Raw genomic sequence first — 18,270 nt, forward strand, 5'->3', positions numbered from 1 at the left:
TAAAAATTGCTGAGCATTTATTTTGGGTTCTAGGGCTTTTTCTAACATTTCATTTCAGATTATAGGTTTTGAAGTTGATAAGGAATATAAACGATTATTTTATAACGCATGGAATTCCTTGAAAATAACACATGTTTGCAAATTCGGATTAACTTTAGGACGCCCAGCAGAAGAAAACAATTATTTTTAACCCTAATAAGTGTGGTTGACCTTAACTGTTTATCACAACTTGGACAAAAAATCGTTTATCAGCAATGTTGGGGTTTTCTTTATTCCTTCAACAAGTAAATTATTTTTAGTGTGCAAAAATCGTTCTTCTCGAGTAGTTGTACTAATTACAAATGCTTTTCAAAATACTTGCAATCTACTTATTGTGCTCCTTTTGGGTTTGCATGGCTCATTAGGCGCCTCCAAGGATAAAGAACGAAAGGTGTGTCTCCTTGATGATCCGCCAAGTCAGTGTGGCTCCTTTTGCCTGGCCGCACTCAACCCTCTATTCGAGGAGAGCGCGGATACCCAGAGTAGGCTGGTCAGAATCGAAGCAAGTCTGGCAGAGCTGCGCACATCCTGGGAGAAAAGCAACACTGAGCTGGGCGAGGAACTTTTGACCATACAGACGCTAATGGGCACAATGGAGAAACGAACAGAAGTCACTCAAGAAACTCCACCACGAAACTTCTATATTGAAAATTCAATTCGGCAGAATCGATCTATGGCTGCAGACACCTGTAGACGGATGGGAGGAAATCTAGCTTCGTTCCAAAACCAAAAAGAACTCAATGACATCATACGAAAAATAAAAAATGACAAAACATACTGGCTGGACATTTCTCAGTATAAACTTGACCATCAGTTATTGAATAGTTCCGGTAACCCGGAAACGTTATTTCAAAGAATTTGTAGTTTTCGGATGCCGTGCTGCGTTGTCCTGAAAACTCTAGTTCTAAGTAAATTTAGTTGTGATAAATTAGAACATTTTATTTGCCAGGTAGATGACTAAATTCAAATGAAAACATGTAAATGAATAATGCGACAAATATATTTAAATAAAACAAATTCAAAATATACGCTAACGAAATAATAAATTAAACATTTAAATGAATTTATATTTGATAACTTTATTTGAATTTTTATTTTTTTTAATTGGTCTTGGTGGTGTTTTAAAATTTATATTGGTCAAAGCACAAAAAAAAGAATTTTCAAAGTTGAAACATAAACAAACGGTTGATCTTTAAAAAGAAGAATTTTTCTACACATTCCTGCTATCTACAAAAAAACCAAACGGATTTTATAAAACTTAAACAAATTACTAAGGGCAACATCGATGTTTTTGGCGAAAAATATCAATTTTTTGTTTGAAATAATAAAAAACATTGATTAATACAAAATTTGCATCAATGTTTTTCCACATCTAATGGAGTTGTTGTTGTGGACAACTTGGATCGAATCAAGTGAAAATAAATATATCATAAACGGTGGTTTTAATTCACTGCAAGCGTTCAATTGGGAGACTCAGATATGCCCAGGCAAATATGTAATGATTGTAGAATCAATTTGGTAAATTGTATCTAACTCCAAAGATTAAAAAATTAATATTTGTGGTTTCTTAACGGGCCTTTGTTTTTTATAAATTCAGTCATATAAAACTCTTGCATTTTATATGGTTTTAACAGTGGGTAATAACTGGATCAGAGTAGCTAGTTTCGCTTTTATCCCTTCAAATTTGGTTTCCTTAAGCCCAATTAGTGGAAAAATTCAAAAACAGCCGGAAGCGGAAATTCTATTTTTTTTTTAATCAAAAGGTATAGATCTAGTTGCAATACTTTTATGTTTAGATATTTTTTGCGTGAAAAAAAGCGAAGTTAAATTGTATGGTCCTAGAAAAAATAATATTTAACAGACCCTTTCCACAGAGATCCATCCACCTACCACCATCCGTTGACCGGAAGGTCCATTTGCCGTTCCAAATTTAAAATTTAACGGACTTTGACTGACTAATTTATGCGATAGTTAACCGATGTTTCTGCGGTGCAGCCGTCTTTCCACGCAGTCCATTCCTGAAAAAACGTTGGGATTTTTGAAAAGTATGAAACTTCGATTTCCACAGAGTATATCGACCATCCACTTTATTTGGCTCATAAGAACATAAAAAAAAAATGTTTGACCTGTAGACTTTGTTCGTTTTGACGAGCCACAGCTGTTGAGATCAGCAGCTAAATACCAAAAATTATCTCAATACACTTAATAAGTTAATTTACGAACTTGATTTTTCCCATATTCCTTTTCAGCTTCCTTCACATTAGTGATGCGGGAAAAATATCGGTAGTCGCCATAAAACATCGATGTTCCCAAAATGTTTAAAAACATCGATGCATCGATGTTTCCATCGGTGTTTTTCCACCTCTAACCTCTATCGACGATTCCCCACCTCTAACGGTCAACGGAGAACGTTCGCGTGGCTGCGCGCTGAGAAACGAAAAATAGCCAAAGCAAGGGCAAAAAACGCTGCTCACTCGTAAAACCCCAGTGCCTGCCGCCGGACTTTTCAAGAGTGTTTCCACTCAATTCTACGACAGTGCGGAGCTTGAAAAAAAAATACTTAAGACCGACAGAAAAAGAAGATAGAACACCGAGCGCCTCAAAATGAGTGGGGATGTGGCCGTCGAGAATGTAAGTGCACGAAAAATTCTGTACTTTTTATGTAATTTAACGAAGGCCAAAGGAGGAAAGTGCAAACGTGTTGAATCGTGGGCCTGCCGCAAAACAAAAAAAAAAAAATGGGTTCGAAATTGGGTACAACGAATAGTTGCAAGTGTACGGCTGCAGTCGGCGTCGCAGTCGACGTCGCTGCCAGCAGAGTGCGTAAAATGCAGGCAAAAAAAAAACAAAAAAAAAAAAAGAGCAAAAGACTTTTGGTAATTGACGAAAATGGCGACAATGCAAGTGGCAAAACGGTGAAGGAGGAGACAAAAGAGAGAGAGGGGAAAAGCAGAGGCAGACGAAATGTATTTGGCACAGTGTGCCCGCAGCCGAAATACCAAAACTGGTATTTTCACGGCCACTAAGCTTCGGTTTTTCCTTAATTTTCCTTCTTTTATCAAAACTAAACTCCTTTCATAAGTTTTCTTTAGTTTATTTTGCATCGCCTCTATGCTCTATTCTGCCTTATCAGTGTGCTTTCACCGTTTCTTGTTGTTACTTCCTAATTTGGTCACACTGGCATTTTCCACACACAAAAAATCACATGTGTTTGTTGTTTTTGTTGCCCTGTAGCGTTCATGTATGTAATTGCAAGTGTCCCATTTTGCAATTACATTTATATACAGAGGTTTTTTTTATTTCTTCTGATAAGACAGATGTGCCACCCCAAAAATAATCACTTGGGAAATATTATGCTGCAGCAGCAACAACAACAACCACCACCCTGTGTGTGTACAGTGTAGCCTTGATGCAGCGCCCACGTTAAAAGAAAAAAGAATTATGCTGCAAAGAGCGTAAAAAACGATTTTCTGTATTCTCCAGTGCATGTGTGTGCGTGTTCCATTGTTTGGCAGAAGTTTTCTTAACCTATTCCAACCGATCCGGGAACAATTTCCAATTTCCTGTCGCCATCGCTCTCTGGCGGTTCTTCTTCTTCTTCGCTTAACCCATTGCTGCTCGTTTCGAGTGAATTTTCCTACGCGGCATTTGTTAGGGTTGATTTTCACCACGTGGTGGGCGAATAGACACGAGATAATCACAAATTGTCGCCCGAAATCGTAAAAGAAGGCCATCCACATAGGGAATCTGCAAGAGAGCAGCGCGGAATTCATCAGGAGACATGACGGATGCACAGGTTTCTGGCCCGGATTCACTCTCACTTTTTCATCTGACCCAGGTATAACTCTATCCCCATCTCTCTCTCTCTTTCTCTCTCGTCCGCAGAATATCCACATACAAAATGGTGGCAGCTGTGAGGTATTTCAATCCAACGGGGTGACCACCAATGGACACCACCACCACAGCAGCAGCAGCGGCAGCAAGCATAAATCCTCCAGCAAGGACAAGCACCGTGATAAGGACAGGGAGCACAAGAGCTCCGGATCCTTATCGAAGGATCACAAGAGCAGCAGTCGGTACGAGAACATAACGATTAGAACCATCTGGAATAGTTAAAATAGGTCAACCCCCGTGGGATATATGATATTGTTCACACTAAGCAAAATACCAGAAATCGATGAGAAATAGCAATCAGCAAATAAGACACTGTCTAGAATTATCTGGAATAGTCAAAGCAGGTCATTAAACACATATTAAGCCTCCTTAAGAAACAACATAGCTATGCCTATTTAAAGTAACTTCTCTTTGAGATAAGTTATTAATTATACTATTCACATAAAGTTAAATAATCAAGTAAAATCTGAGAAATCGATGGATTTTCTAACCAAATTATGTTATGTTAATAGTTTCAAAGGAGATTTGTAGGACCAAATAAGCATGTAAATACCCGAAGAATTTAGGAATACAGTCATTACAATTGAGAGAAACCTAAGTTAAATACCCTGCAATATATAATCCCATAAAAAAAGGACTGATTAAAATAGTAGAAATATTTTTTCAAGTTAATTAAGTACAATTTGGTAGTCTTTCTATATTTAAGCAATTTTTGAATAAACCCAAAACTTTTAAATAGGTAACAAGTACATTCGATATAGATATAGTAGCTCCTAAATTCATGAAAAACTACAATCAGACCAGTTTTATTCAATTATCTACACAAGCACGATAGTAATGAACATTTGACCCAATTGTTTCTCTGAGAGCTATAGCTTATAGTGCCCCAAAGGCGGCAGATCAGTAAGATTCCGACTATAAATCGTCGTATAAAGGTTTAAAATAACATCTTCAGTGGTATAAAACCAATAAATAAACATTTAAACATCGTTATATGCATTATAGCGACAAGGATCGACACAAGAGCAGCAGCAGCTCGTCGTCGAAGCATCGGGACAAGGACAAGGAACGCGACGGTAGCAGCAGTTCGCATCGCAGCAGCTCCTCGTCCAGCCACAGGGACAAGGATGGAAGCAGCAGCGGCAAGCACAAGTCCTCGTCGTCATCATCATCCTCGTCCGGCCACCACAAGAGCTCCTCAAAGGACAAGGAGCGGCGGGACAAGGACAAGGATCGCAGCAGCAGCTCCTCCAGCCGGCATAGGTCCTCCTCCTCGTCGTCGTCTAGCTCCCGTGATAAGGAGCGCAGCAGCAGCAGCAGTCACAAGAGCTCCTCCTCGTCGTCATCCTCATCAAAGAGCAAACATTCCAGTTCGCGGCACAGCAGCTCGTCATCGTCCTTGAAGGAACCGCCATCGTACGATGGAGTGTTTGTCAAGCCGGAGCCCGTTTCCCAACCGCTGATGCACTCTGGCCACGTCGATCCCTTCCAGATGCAGCAGCTAGGTGGCTATGATGCATCTACCGCCATCAATTGTAACGGCAATGGCAACGATGGCGGAGCCAACTACAAGAACGGCTACGAAGAGTCGATTGTCGACATCAAGAAGGAGGACGAGAGCTTCAACAATCTGTCGCAAGCCAGCTCCTGCGATTACTCCATGTCCCAGTTTCGTAGCGATGAGCCGCCCTTCGAGGTGAAGCACGAGCAGAGCTACACCGAAGACGATAGCAACATTAACGACAACGATCAGGACGATGAGGCCGAGAATGAGATGGACGAGGACGAGGAGGACGTTCCGCTGGCCATGCGAAAGCGCAAGCAGGAGGAACCCGATCAGGCCGATGGCGGCATGGATGACGACGACATTCCGCTGCTGGCGCGCAAGAAGATCAAGAAGGAGTATAAGGAGTATAAGGAGAAGACCAAGAAGAAGCGGGTCAAGGAGGGGGCCGACGATGAATACGATATCATCAAGCCCAAGAAGAAAAAGATTAAACAGGTAGGACCCCTTGTTAATTCGGTTGAAGTCAACACAGATGATTCAATAATTTTACTCTTTCGATCAGGAGTCCGTGATCAAGATCGTAACCGTATCCCCCATCAAACGTCAGAAGATCAAGGAGGAGGAGGAGGAGGTGTGGAGATGGTAAGTAACTTTTGACTTTGTTTGCTGTTTACTGTTTTTGTAGTTCCATTCAGCCATTTATATAGAAAACTTAAACAGTAACTGAACTCAAAGCAGTTGTTGCTTTATAATCTTAGCAATGTTTTCCATACAATTATTTTAAACACATCGAAATAGTTAGTTTAATACTAAAAAGTCTCCAAGGGATAATTGCAACAATAACATCCAAAGCTTCAAGAAAATGACTTTCTTTGCATTAAACTCACTTATGCAGCTAAGTTATGAGATAAAATAAGTTAAATGCAGTAGGTGTAATCCTACTTGCCAAATACAGTTGGCATAGGGATCTGGGGCTTAATGAAAATATCACATTTCAAAAACTACGTTTTGATGTAGAATTTTGTATTACTTGCTTACCAAAATTAATTAATAACAAGTTGTATTAATTTTGTTGATAGTAAAAGCAATGCAAAGTAAAAGTCACACTTCTAAAGTCAATCAATCAATCAGTTAATAAATATTGTGAACATTTGTACAGTGATTACTAAGCAATTTAATTTTATCATCTGTTTTAGAGTAGTTTTCAAGGCTTCAGCAGTCAACAGTTAAACTCTTTATAAAAACATAAACATTTAAACTGGGAATGTTGAGTAAAATAGCCTTTCGATAATCTTAACTGAGTCTCTAACTGGCTGAAAACAATTGTTAAGCAGTATAACCATCTTTACAGTGATATGTGAGTAAAATCACTTTCTGCAAAGGTTAATCGAGGTGAAAGGCTTATGATTAATCATTGAAACAGGTAACTCACGCTTTTGCAAAGCCTAATTTTTAAATATATAGAGGGGAAAGCGTTCGATTTATGTATATATATTAAACAAATAATTTGTTGGCCTTGCGATATATACATATTTTTGTTTTACAAGTACCGGTCACAAAAACAACAAAGTGTTGGTGTGACACGTGTGTGCGTGCCATGTGTTCACTGTGAATTTTGAATGTCACTGACCTACATTTTGAAAGTCACACACTGTGGCTACCGAAAGTTGTCTGTCGCGTGTGTTTTATTTGAGTTGGAGCGAATGTGGGCAGCAATAAATGGCAGCCACTGTGAGAGCGCCATTCGCCACGAAACGCATGCGCCGCCATCGCCCCCCGCTCCCTTTCACTCCCTTCCCATTCTCCCAAATCAGCTGAGCTCCCCAAAAACACACTCACAAACGCACACAGTCGCAGGGCGGTTTTGAGGTTAGGTCCGAACGCCGCTTCTTTGCGTAATATGATAAACTAAAACTAAACTATAGATCACAGATGACATCGGTCGTGTCGCGCTCTTTGGCGGCAGTACGTCTATTCGGAAACCGGAGTGTTTGCCTGGTTTTCGGGGAACAGATCGTGGCCATAGCCACAGTTGCGGGCAAAAAGAGAAGAGTGCGACGGAAGAGCGCTCAGGAAGAGCAAATTCGATGGTGCGATGTGATGAGGGTGCTTCGCTCCTCCCATAGGGTGTACCCAGTTCTCAAATCAGGGAACAAATTATATGCGTTAATTTTGCAGAATTTACTGGGGCATAGTATTTCCGCAAAAAAAGTGTAAACAAATACCGAAACGCAGTCGTACTTGATAAAGTAAACCGCACACAAATATGTATAACCTTTAATTTCACAAAAACGAGGTCAACATATCCACATTAAATGAAAGACAGGCATTATGTTAGCATAAACAGTATGACAAATCAACAAAAGCTAAATTTTTGCAGTTTACGTGCGATAAAGTGAACCAATACATAACCAACTAAACTTGATTTTGCGCAAAAATATTCAATAAATTAATATTAAGATAAATTAAATGTATATGTATGTCTATAAAAAAGTAAGAGCGCTCTTTGTTTTATCGATTGTAAAATCAATTACACCTTCTTAATAATAATAAGGTTTTTTTTAGGAAGGTTTAAAATGTACTACATTTATTTTCCAAAGTTTTTCTGCGACAGCTTTAAAATTTCCCAAAAGTAGCAATTTGTCGTGTAACTAATGCCATTGAGATAAATGGGGTACTAACCTAACGATCTCTTGTTTTCCAGGTGGGAGGAGGAGAAGCGCGCAGATGGCGTCAAGTGGACAACGCTGGAGCACAAGGGACCAGTGTTCGCTCCGCCATACGAGCGGGTGCCCCGCAACGTGCGCTTCTACTACGACGGCAAGCCGCTGGAGCTTTCCGAGGAAACGGAGGAGGCGGCCACCTTCTATGCCAAGATGTTGAATCATGACTACTGCACCAAGGACGTGTTCAACAACAACTTTTTCAAGGACTTCCGCAAGTCGATGACGTCCAAGGAGAAGGAGATTATCAAGGATTTCCGCAAGTGCAACTTCCAGGAGATGTTCAACTTCTTTCAGGCCGAGTCCGAGAAGCGCAAGGCGGCCAGCAAGGAGGAGAAGCTGGTCAAGAAGATCGAGAACGAGGCGCTGATGAAGGAGTACGGCTTCTGTATGATTGACGGGCACAAGGAGAAGATTGGCAACTTCCGCCTGGAGCCGCCGGGCCTGTTCCGCGGCCGCGGCGAGCATCCCAAAATGGGCATGATCAAGCGTCGCATCCAGGCCAGCGATGTGTCGATCAACTGCGGCAAGGAGTCGATGGTGCCGTCACCGCCGAGCGGCTCGCGCTGGAAGGAGGTGCGCCACGACAACACGGTCACCTGGCTGGCCTCCTGGATTGAGAACGTGCAGGGACAGGTGAAGTACATCATGCTGAATCCCTCATCGAAACTCAAGGGCGAGAAGGATCACATCAAGTACGAGACGGCGCGTCGCCTGGACAAGGTCATCGATAAGATCCGGGCCACCTATCGCGACGAGTGGAAGTCCAAGGAGATGAGGGTTCGCCAGCGGGCGGTGGCCCTCTATTTCATCGACAAACTGGCGCTGAGAGCGGGTAACGAAAAGGATGAAGATCAGGCGGACACCGTGGGCTGTTGTTCGCTGCGCGTGGAGCACGTCCAACTGCACAAGGAGCTGAATGGCAAAGAGAACGTGGTGGTGTTCGACTTCCCCGGTAAGGATTCCATTCGCTACTACAACGAGGTCGAGGTGGAGAAGCGCGTCTTCAAGAACCTCGAGCTGTTTATGGAGCACAAGAAAGAGGGCGACGACCTCTTTGATCGACTCAACACCCAGGTGCTCAACGAGCATCTCAAGGAGCTGATGGATGGTACGCATATATATCCCTGTCCCTTTTACCCCCCCCCCCCCTTACTTATTTGTGAAACTGTCTGACCCTGACCAAAATAGGACTCACGGCCAAGGTATTCCGTACGTACAACGCCTCGAAAACACTGCAAAGCCAGCTGGATCTGCTCACCGATCCGAGCGCTACGGTACCGGAAAAGCTGTTGGCCTACAATCGCGCCAATCGTGCCGTGGCCATCCTCTGTAACCATCAGCGGTCCGTGCCCAAGGGCCATGAGAAGTCGATGGAGAACCTAAAGGAGAAGATCAAGGCCAAGCGTGATGCCATCGATGATTGCGAGGCCGAATATCATGTGAGTATATGCCAGCGCATGCTGCAGTTACCCAGTTACCATTATATCTGATGTTAACATGTTCCATCTTTCGCGGCGCAGGATTTCAAGAAGGCCGCCAAACGGGGCTCCGTTAAGGAGAAGGTGAATGCCGACAAGAAGGGCAAACAGCTGGAGCGCCTGAAGGATCAGCTGAAGAAACTAGAATTACAAGAGACTGATAGAGACGAGAATAAGACCATTGCCCTGGGCACATCTAAGCTAAACTATCTCGATCCACGCATATCGGTTGCTTGGTGAGTGTCCCCCTCAGTGCTTACCACTCTATATTAATTATAAGCTAATAATATTCCGTTTGTTTCGTTTGCAGGTGCAAAAAGCATGGAGTGCCGATCGAGAAGATATTCAACAAAACGCAAAGAACCAAATTTCTGTGGGCAGTGCACATGGCCGATGAGAATTATCGTTTTTAAATGTGTTCTCACAACCACGCCTACGGATACACTCAACGCCACCCACACACACAGATACACACACACACACACTCAAAAAGTATAGACAGCGCAGGTTAAAACACAAAAATAGAAAACCACGAAAAACCACACCCACCACAAGGCCGGTTGATAGATTCCAGGTCATTCCGTATACCTTCCCCAAGAGTTTATGCAATGAGTAGTGCATATGACCAGCTTTTGGGGAAGCCGTTCCGGAATTTCGGGCCAAAAAGAACGAGAGGGATGAACCGAATTCGGGGGGGATTTGCGTCTGCGTCTGCGTCTATTTTGTCAGCTTTTAATCGTTTGATTGTTTCAAGTGTGCACTACGCTGAAGTCTAACTTGCGAAATGTACGCACCAAACACACAAGCGCCCACACTTCTATATGGATATATATATATATTAAACATAATATAATGGGAAAGACGTCACAGCAGCCTAAAAACAAAATAAGAACATCATTTTCTATGTTACCATCTACAACAAATCAACATTATTTTTTTTGTCATCGGACTTCTCTTACATATTTTAATTGTAAACATTAATTAAACACGTAAGAAAACTAAAAACAAAACAAACAAATCAAACAAACAATACGCAAGCAAACAGAAAATTTTACAATTAACAGTTTTTTTTATGTTTTACCTATAGTTGATTTTTGTTTAGCGAAAAATGTCTTTCATTATTAATTAATATTATTAATTATAAAAACTAATTAAAACTACGATAACGTATTTAAGTGAAAATTGAACAGAGAATCCTTGTAGCCCAACTTTTAGCATAGCATAATTTATTCAACTCAACTCTGATCCAGCGCAATTTACAAGACCCAGGACCCTGTGTATTGGATGTCGAGGTGGTTTTGTTTGTGTACCTTACCTTATGATTTTAGTTAAAATTAAAATAAACAAACGAATGTTAAATTCATTTGGAAACCTTTTTATACTTTAAGCCCTTATTGATATAATGATAGACAGGTTTCAAATTCTGTTCTGAGATCCAAGCAGCAACACAAGCAAGTAATTGCAAAATCAATCAATGAACCAAAACCACAGCCAACAAACAGTCGCAGCGAAAACTCTAATCTGAAAGAATGGAACTTTATACATGTAGGATCTATTAGTATGTGCAATTAAGTAAGCTAAAACAAACACAGCCTGTAAAAATCGAGCGTCCATTTGGGGCCACTTTTCGTCCAGCGGCCCGCAATCAAAATATATAGGTATATATATTTTGTAATTACTCAATTTGCGTTGCAGACCGTACCATTTTTATTCGAAACCCGCTGAACCGAGAGTGGATTTGAATGGAACTATTAGACCTTATCCCCCTACCCATCATGTATGATTTATTATGATCGATGATTGTATGTACTTTTAATTTTTAAATACGCAAATCGATGGGAATTTTGCCTCACGCCCCTTAGAATAAATTGCCGATGCGCATTGCAAATAAAGAACGATCTTTATATATAAATAGCAACCCAAACACATATGATAATTAGTGATTAATGAACACAAACATTTATATACGTATGTCGTGGATTCGCATACGGGAGCGGGACAATGCTTTCAAAAGGCAACAAAAGTTAAATAAACTAATTACAAACCCCTCTTCGCCCCGCCTCCCCCACTCACATATAAACTTGGCATATTACAATATTGATATAAGCAAAGAAAAAACAACAGACGAAATGATAAGAAAAAACCACTATTTTAAAAGAAAAAAAAAAACGAAATATATTAAAAAAAATAAACAAAATTAAGCGTAAGTTAATGTAATTGTAATGGAATGATGCAAATATACATACAACATATATTTAATTTTAAAATTGAACCTTTTAGTGTTTTTTTCCGTTGTGTTCGGTGCATTATAAGTTAATATTAACTGCTTTGCTAAGGCTAAAACACTGATTTGTTGGTTGGAAAACCATGTTTTTTGGGTGAAAAACTAAAATTAGCACTTTATGACTTATAAAAACAACCTCTTTTTGGATACATTTTGACCTAATATTGTTTTGCACAGTACGAGACAGCGATCCTCTTCATTTGTCGGTCATTTTCCAAACTCAAAATTTCTTGGGAAAATGTGCAGAAAATACAATGATCTGGTTTGAAAGCCAATTGTTTGAGACTTTAACAACAAGTTTAAAAATGTGTGATTCTATATTTGTTTTGTTATGGCTTATTCAAAAATAAATTTTCGCAAATCGTGTTTTTTGGTGGAAAACCGAATAAATAAACATTTTGAAGAACATTTTCTTACAGTATGATTCGATTTCATGAAGGTTTTATAGTTTTACAATGATAAGATATACATGTGCATGATATAATTATACATTTTAAATACAAGTTTACCATAAAGGCAACATAACGGGTCTTTATTTGTTCAAACCTAAATTTTTTTAAATCTTAAAAGAGACATCCTTACACGCGCAATATGTTAATTTGTTAAAAGAATATTGAATAATGAAATGAAGAACACATGTTTGGCGAATAGTAGGGGTATTTAAAAGGCGCCTCTTTTTAAATAAAAATCTAAGCATAACGGTTAATCGAAGAGATATCGATAGTCCGACGGCGTTGCCACCTCTTGGCACTCAAATTTGACTTTTGCGCTAACGGAAGACAAGAGGAAGAGATCGCGAGAAACGACGCGGTCACAAAAGAGACTCGTAAAAAGGTGAAAATTCGTGGGAATTAAAGAAAATCGCTTCCATTCCGAGATGCTGGGGACGACGGTGCCAGTGCAGCTCACAAAAATGCGTAACAGCGCCGAGGCAGTGGCGTCCATAGCCCGGGAGAAGGGATCGGGATCGGGAACGGGATTCCTTGCGAAGGGTCAAGGACACGGGCAACAGGTGGACAAAGATCTGGCCACCATAATGGACGATCTGCAGCGGGATTACGGGGACTACAAGTACACGGTCTACCGGTGTGCCAGTAAATTTGTGGCGCTGCAAAAGATATTTCACAGTGAGTGGACTGCGCACAAGCAATAATCCAAGGACTAACCTTTAAATTGCAGGCGGTAAAATTCCCTACAAGTTGGTTTTGGCCATTTTGGAGCGCCACAATCTGAGCGGCGGCTTAGAGCTGATGGTTCCCCCGTTTCAGTTGACCTCCCTGCTCCACGACGTGTACTTTGCCTGCGAAAAGCTGGGCCATTTCAACCAGGATGTGAACTATCAACTAGACCGGGCCACCGGTCTGCTGGCCAACTTTTTCTGGAATGTCTACGATCCGCAACGCAGGCACTCCATTTCTTTACTTGAGATCAAGATCACGTTCATACTGCTCTGCAAGCTTTATAGCAGCGATCACCTGGTGGGCGACTTCTTTGGCCTGTTGGCGGATGCCAAGACGCAGATCATCTCCAGATACGCCTTCGAGCAGCTCCTGGCCACGCTGAGCAAGTTGCTCAGCTATCTGGGCGAGGGAAAGGCCTACGGCGCCCATAATCTGCCCCTGACAATGGAGCAGAGCTTTGCCCGCTGTCCACATGGCGTTGGCGGACTCGCCGAACCGCAGTTCCACAAACTCTGGACGGGAGCGGGTGTCCAGACGCGATTCCTGATCTACGGCAATCTGCTGGCGCTAGTTAAGCGCATCGAGGACACGGAGCACTTGATACACAGCAATTCCTGTGCCGGCTGCCGCAAAGAGCACATTGTGGGCATACGTTTCCGGTGCCAGGTGTGCCGGGATGTGTCGCTGTGTCTGCCCTGCTTCGCAGTGGGCTTTGCAGGCGGTCGCCACGAGCCGGGCCACCGGATGTGCGAGGTGTTCGTGGAGGATCAGCCGCCGTTGCGTTGGACTCGCCACCTGGCCAAGCTCTGCGGTTGGCTGGCGATTCCCCGAAAGACGCACGAGGAGGAGCGTCGTGGCTTCTGCAATGCCCAGGAAAGTGGGGCCGTCTTGGGCCAATCTGCTGCCACGCCTATTCCCGCAGAGACGCGCAGTCTGCGCAGTAGTCAGTGCCAGGAGAAGGGAAAGGAGAAGGAGAGGGAGAGGGACCACACAGTGATACTCCAGCAGCAGCAGGAGCTATGCTCCCTGACGGGGCTGGCCAGCAAGGCCTCCAGCCAGCTGCAGTCCATCATCGATCGCTTGTTGCTGCAGAATGCGTGGGTTTTTCCGTTGACACCCCCTATTTCTGCAAAGCCTAAGGTTTTTGTTTTTCTAATAGGAAACTGGAAACCCAGCTGCAAACGGTGGCCACCGCATCCAGTTCGGAAATCTCACAGTTTCTCAGCGCCCATCAGAGTTTTTTGCTGCAGATCATTGAGGATATGCGCCAGCTATCGGTAGGATTGCTATTGAAATTGAACCTATTACGATCTACTTAACCACTTCTGCCATTTGCAGCACTCATCTGTGGCAGCTTCACCACCGCCGCCGCGAGAAGCCCCTCGTGTGGCTCCTCCAGCGGCTCCTTTGGTCAGCTCCACCTTCCTCAGCTCCAGCACTCCGCAGAGACAGATCTTTGACATGTATGCACCCGTTGGGGCCAATCTCACGCACTCCAGTAAGAATTTCAAATGAAAACAATCGAACAATCCTCAAACGTTTCTGTAATCTTCAGTAAATGGCGCCGAATTGAATAGGAGCTACTTAGAAGCCAACAAATCGGACTACTCCCTCAACGACATTAGCTTGTGGTTCGATCAGCGTCGCTCCAGTGTGCAGCCAGGACCTGGTTCCCTGCCAGCTCCCCTGACGCTGCCCATGCCCCTGGGTGCGCTGCTGGACCAGCAGCCAGCAAATGGCGGCGATGGACGCGACACCGAGATGGTCAACTTTAAGCTGCTGCTGCACAAGGTCAAGGAGATCGTCGAGGACTCGTACAGCGACAATGCCGAACTGTCGGCGGCCACGCAAAATCTGGAGAACGTCCTGGACAGCATCATCAAGAGCGAGGAGCAGCAGCGGCGGATTAGCACGTGAGGATATGGATGCCACATCGCCCTCATATCGATTCCAGCCAGACCAAGTCCACTTTATATTAAGTTGTAAATTTTCAAATAATTCTGACACAATGAGTTCGCAAATCATTCATATGGTTATACTATTAACATATCATTAAGAGTCGAAATGTTCCGATTTTCCAATGCTATTCAAAAATGCTTTAATTTTCGCATAAATGCTTTAAGTTGTAGATGCAAAAATCTGACAAGAATGCAATACGATAAAACGTTCATTAATAAAATAAACATGTCTAAACCATATTTTTGTGTTAAAATTCAGGCCCACACACTCTATTGAAAAAAATGGCATACATTTCTTGAAAATGCTATATGGACTATTCATATAGGTAGAATTTTATGCATAAATGCGGTCCTACCGCAGAGCACATATTATAAAATTCTCATTTATTTTACTTCAGATTCTACGACTCTAAGGACCTATTCTAGAAACAGGCTTAAATTTCTTATAAACGGTTTATGTTATCGGTGTACAAATCATAAAACCTACTTTTAAAGCAAGGAAATGCATGCTTTATGCAAAATGCAGATATGCATGCAGTGCTATTCGGAAGCATTTGGGCTCAATATCACAGATGCCAGCACATCGCTGGCCATTTGCACCTGGTGGAGATGCGTCAGCCGCTCCAGGCTCTGCTCGTGACTGGTTGCCGGCTTGAGAACCTCCTTCCAGGCTTCAAGCTCCTCGTTCAAGCTCGCCTCCAACTCCAGGGCCACATCGGCAGGCGCCTGGTTGTACTCGCTGACCTCCAGCACGGTAAGATTGCAGTGCAGCTGGAGGAGATCGCGCATCAGGCGATGCAGGAGCAGGCGCAGTCGGTCATCCGTTTGTGCGTACACATGCCACAGCTGGCCGGGATCATCGCGGAGCAGCAAGATGCCGCACCATTGCGACAGCGGCTGGCGGTTGTAGAAGATGCGCTGGACAGGACTGGAGTCGGCGGTGGACGACTGAAAGGCTGCGCCAGCGCAGGATGCCTCTAGCAGGTCGGAATCTGTAAAAGATTACTTGTTAAATGGGATCAAGAGGAGTTGTAAGGGGAAGGCTACACACCCTGAACCCATTTCGCCTCCTGGGCTTGTATCGACTCGAACTGCAGCTTGGAGGCCAGCAGCTGCTCGAATGCCTCGCAATCCTGAGCCGTGTTGAACTCCAATTTCAGGGAGCAACGTGCTGTTTGCGTCATTATCACGGCCAGAAAGTCCTGGTGCAGCGTGGCGGGTGAAAAATTGGGTGCCAGTGACTCTGGCTCATCCAACAGTTTCTTCACATCGAAGCTAACCAGGTGCATCTGCCTGGCGGATGGCTCCTGCTCTGCTGAGCCCTTAATCTCGTACAGCACCATCAGTTGGAGCTGCTCCGCCTCGAGGAGATCGACCAGATTGAGGCGCACGACCATCACGGCGGAGCACTCGGGCGGTAGCTGGCCCGCCTTGGCCACCGGACGCCATTTGAGCTGCCTGCTGTGCTGGTCCTGGCAGGCCCAGAACTGCGCCAGCTGGTCGTAATCCAGGGGCGGCTGGCCATCCGCCTGCAGCGGCAACTCGTACAGGCGGTGCTCCAGGCTGTAGTCGCGGTGCGGTTCCAGTCGAACCAGCGGACACACATCCTGGACGATGCTCAGACGGTGACTGCCGGTCAAGTTGACCAGGAGGGTGCCGCAGACGAGATAATCGCCGCAGACGCGGGTCCACACATCGCCGAACCGCCGGAGCGGCTGCTTCTCCTCCAGGAGCAGCGAACGCTGGCCGGGCGGACCGAATTGCTGCAGATCCTGGCTGAGCTCGAAGTCCTTCTGGGTTTGCAAACGCAGCGTGGCGAGCTCCGCCCGGGCCGCATTCACTTGCTCCTCCAGGCTCTCGAAATTGCGGAAGGCCAGGTCCGCTGCCTTGGAGGTGCTGGGCCCCTCCTCCTGCAAGGATGGCTCCTGAAAATCGCAACACTGCCGCTTGCCATTGCCGAAATGCAGCTCCACGACGGCCTGGTAGGGAATGGGCCCATGGGCCATTTTGAAAGCCACCACATCATCGTGCTGCGCCACCAGCTCAAAGTTGCTGCCGTGTTCTTTGGGACGCCGCAGGACCAGCAGTACACTCCAGCATTGAATCAGCAGGTAGATCTCCTCCTGCTGCCACACAAACTTGCCGAATTTTAAGGGCAGCTCCTTCGGCGCCTGGATCCTGCTACAGTCCAACTCACCGCCCGTGGACTCAACCGTCGGGAGGAAGGCGCTCATGGGTCCTTCGTAGGCCTCCAGTTGGCTGGCCACCTGCTGCAGTCGCGTGCCCCGCAAATCGATGTGATGCAGCAGTTCCTTGCGCCGGAATTCGTAGAACTTGAGGTTACGCGCCAGCAGCAGTGTGGAGGTGGACCGGAACCGGTCCCGCGGAGCTCCCAGGTGGAGATTGCCGCAGAAGGCGACCCGCGATCCCTGCAGCAGCAGCTCCGGCACATTATCCTGGACAAACGGCAGCATGGATGCGGAATCCCCAATGTAAACAAGGCGGTTTTGAAGGGTAATCGATAGGTCGGACGATTTGGCGGGCAACGATGACACCGGAACGACTACCAAACATCAGAAGCTATCGATGAACAGATCTTACAAACCATAATTTTCTAATTGATTTTTTAGTTCCCCAAAGTTCTAAAGAAAAGATGTCATATTATAATATAATATTTTAAATACCATTTTTTTAAACCTTTATCCATACAGATTATGCATGATAGCACTGCATTGCTAAGACTCAATTATTTGGTACGCTAACTGTGCAGAAGGCATTGAACGTGAATTTCAAATCAATAAATTGCTGATTTGTGACCAATTTCATTCAGAAAACCAAGCATTTTTACCAAAAAACAAACTATCGATGCATTTATCGTTTGCAACCGATTATTCAACAAGTTGGACCTATCGAACGAACAGCTGATCGCTTGTAAGCGGCTAGAAGAAGACGGCACGGCACACAAACATTGCACTTCTCCGCCCGCGCGTCATCGATTCCCAGCTCTCTCTTGCTCTCTCCGCCCCCCACAGTGCTCCCCTGCTGCCCTCCGCCCCCACCGTTCTGAAAGTGTGTGTGCGAGATTTCTGGTTCACGTTCTGATTGTATTTGTTGTGCCGTGCCTATGTATCTGTTACTGTTGCTGCATCTTCGTCTGCTCAAAGAAATCAAATCGAGTGCAACTTGCAACGCTGTTTTAAAAT

General features: G+C 44.1%; 3 protein-coding genes across 6 annotated transcripts; 2 read left to right on the plus strand and 1 right to left on the minus strand.

Moving 5' to 3' along the window:
* Positions 1–2,413: 2,413 nt before the first annotated feature.
* On the plus strand, positions 2,414–11,916 carry LOC128260994 (DNA topoisomerase 1). 3 transcript variants are annotated; one of them, XM_052994384.1, is made up of 8 exons: positions 2,414–2,670; positions 3,925–4,115; positions 4,939–5,935; positions 6,003–6,082; positions 8,145–9,274; positions 9,355–9,605; positions 9,687–9,880; positions 9,955–11,916. In XM_052994384.1, the coding sequence occupies exons 1-8, from the start codon at positions 2,644–2,646 to the stop codon at positions 10,055–10,057; spliced, it is 2,973 nt and encodes a 990-aa protein (XP_052850344.1). In that variant the 5' UTR covers positions 2,414–2,643; the 3' UTR covers positions 10,058–11,916. The 3 variants fall into 3 exon arrangements, with proteins under 3 accessions (XP_052850344.1, XP_052850345.1, XP_052850346.1); XM_052994385.1 differs by lacking the exon at positions 2,414–2,670 and adding an exon at positions 2,722–3,835; XM_052994386.1 differs by lacking the exons at positions 2,414–2,670; positions 3,925–4,115; positions 4,939–5,935; positions 6,003–6,082 and adding an exon at positions 7,355–7,530.
* A 774-nt stretch (positions 11,917–12,690) lies between these two features.
* LOC128260998 (dystrophin) lies at positions 12,691–15,289 on the plus strand. Its single transcript, XM_052994391.1, has 5 exons — positions 12,691–13,055; positions 13,108–14,206; positions 14,269–14,386; positions 14,448–14,607; positions 14,665–15,289. Exons 1-5 carry the CDS (start codon positions 12,806–12,808, stop codon positions 15,024–15,026), a joined length of 1,989 nt encoding a protein of 662 aa, XP_052850351.1. The 5' UTR covers positions 12,691–12,805; the 3' UTR covers positions 15,027–15,289.
* Positions 15,290–15,406: 117 nt separating this feature from the next.
* On the minus strand, positions 15,407–17,600 carry LOC128260999 (uncharacterized). 2 transcript variants are annotated; one of them, XM_052994393.1, is made up of 2 exons: positions 16,119–17,600; positions 15,407–16,044 (listed from the first exon to the last, which is right to left on the minus strand). In XM_052994393.1, the coding sequence occupies exons 1-2, from the start codon at positions 17,539–17,541 to the stop codon at positions 15,608–15,610; spliced, it is 1,860 nt and encodes a 619-aa protein (XP_052850353.1). In that variant the 5' UTR covers positions 17,542–17,600; the 3' UTR covers positions 15,407–15,607. The 2 variants fall into 2 exon arrangements, with proteins under 2 accessions (XP_052850353.1, XP_052850352.1); XM_052994392.1 differs by having other exon boundaries at positions 15,409–16,059; positions 16,119–17,599.
* Positions 17,601–18,270: the final 670 nt, after the last annotated feature.

The sequence above is a fragment of the Drosophila gunungcola genome (assembly GCF_025200985.1).
Source record: "Drosophila gunungcola strain Sukarami chromosome X unlocalized genomic scaffold, Dgunungcola_SK_2 000049F, whole genome shotgun sequence".
NCBI classification, from domain to species: Eukaryota; Metazoa; Arthropoda; class Insecta; order Diptera; family Drosophilidae; genus Drosophila; species Drosophila gunungcola.

Excerpts from the sequence above, each read along its gene's own strand:
- LOC128260994 (XM_052994384.1), top strand. The coding sequence starts at position 2,644 with ATGAGTGGGGATGTGGCCGTCGAGAAT. Across the intron at positions 2,671-3,924 it reads GGGATGTGGCCGTCGAGAAT|AATATCCACATACAAAATGG; the intron begins GTAAGTGCACGA and ends TCTCGTCCGCAG. Across the intron at positions 5,936-6,002 it reads AGAAGAAAAAGATTAAACAG|GAGTCCGTGATCAAGATCGT; the intron begins GTAGGACCCCTT and ends TCTTTCGATCAG.
- LOC128260998 (XM_052994391.1), top strand. The coding sequence starts at position 12,806 with ATGCTGGGGACGACGGTGCCAGTGCAGCTCACAAAAATGCGTAACAGC. Across the intron at positions 14,207-14,268 it reads CGCTTGTTGCTGCAGAATGC|GAAACTGGAAACCCAGCTGC; the intron begins GTGGGTTTTTCC and ends TTTTTCTAATAG. Across the intron at positions 14,608-14,664 it reads GGCCAATCTCACGCACTCCA|TAAATGGCGCCGAATTGAAT; the intron begins GTAAGAATTTCA and ends TGTAATCTTCAG.
- LOC128260999 (XM_052994392.1), bottom strand. The coding sequence starts at position 17,541 with ATGCTGCCGTTTGTCCAGGATAATGTGCCGGAGCTGCTGCTGCAGGGA. Across the intron at positions 16,060-16,118 it reads GGAGGCGAAATGGGTTCAGG|ATTCCGACCTGCTAGAGGCA; the intron begins GTGTGTAGCCTT and ends AATCTTTTACAG.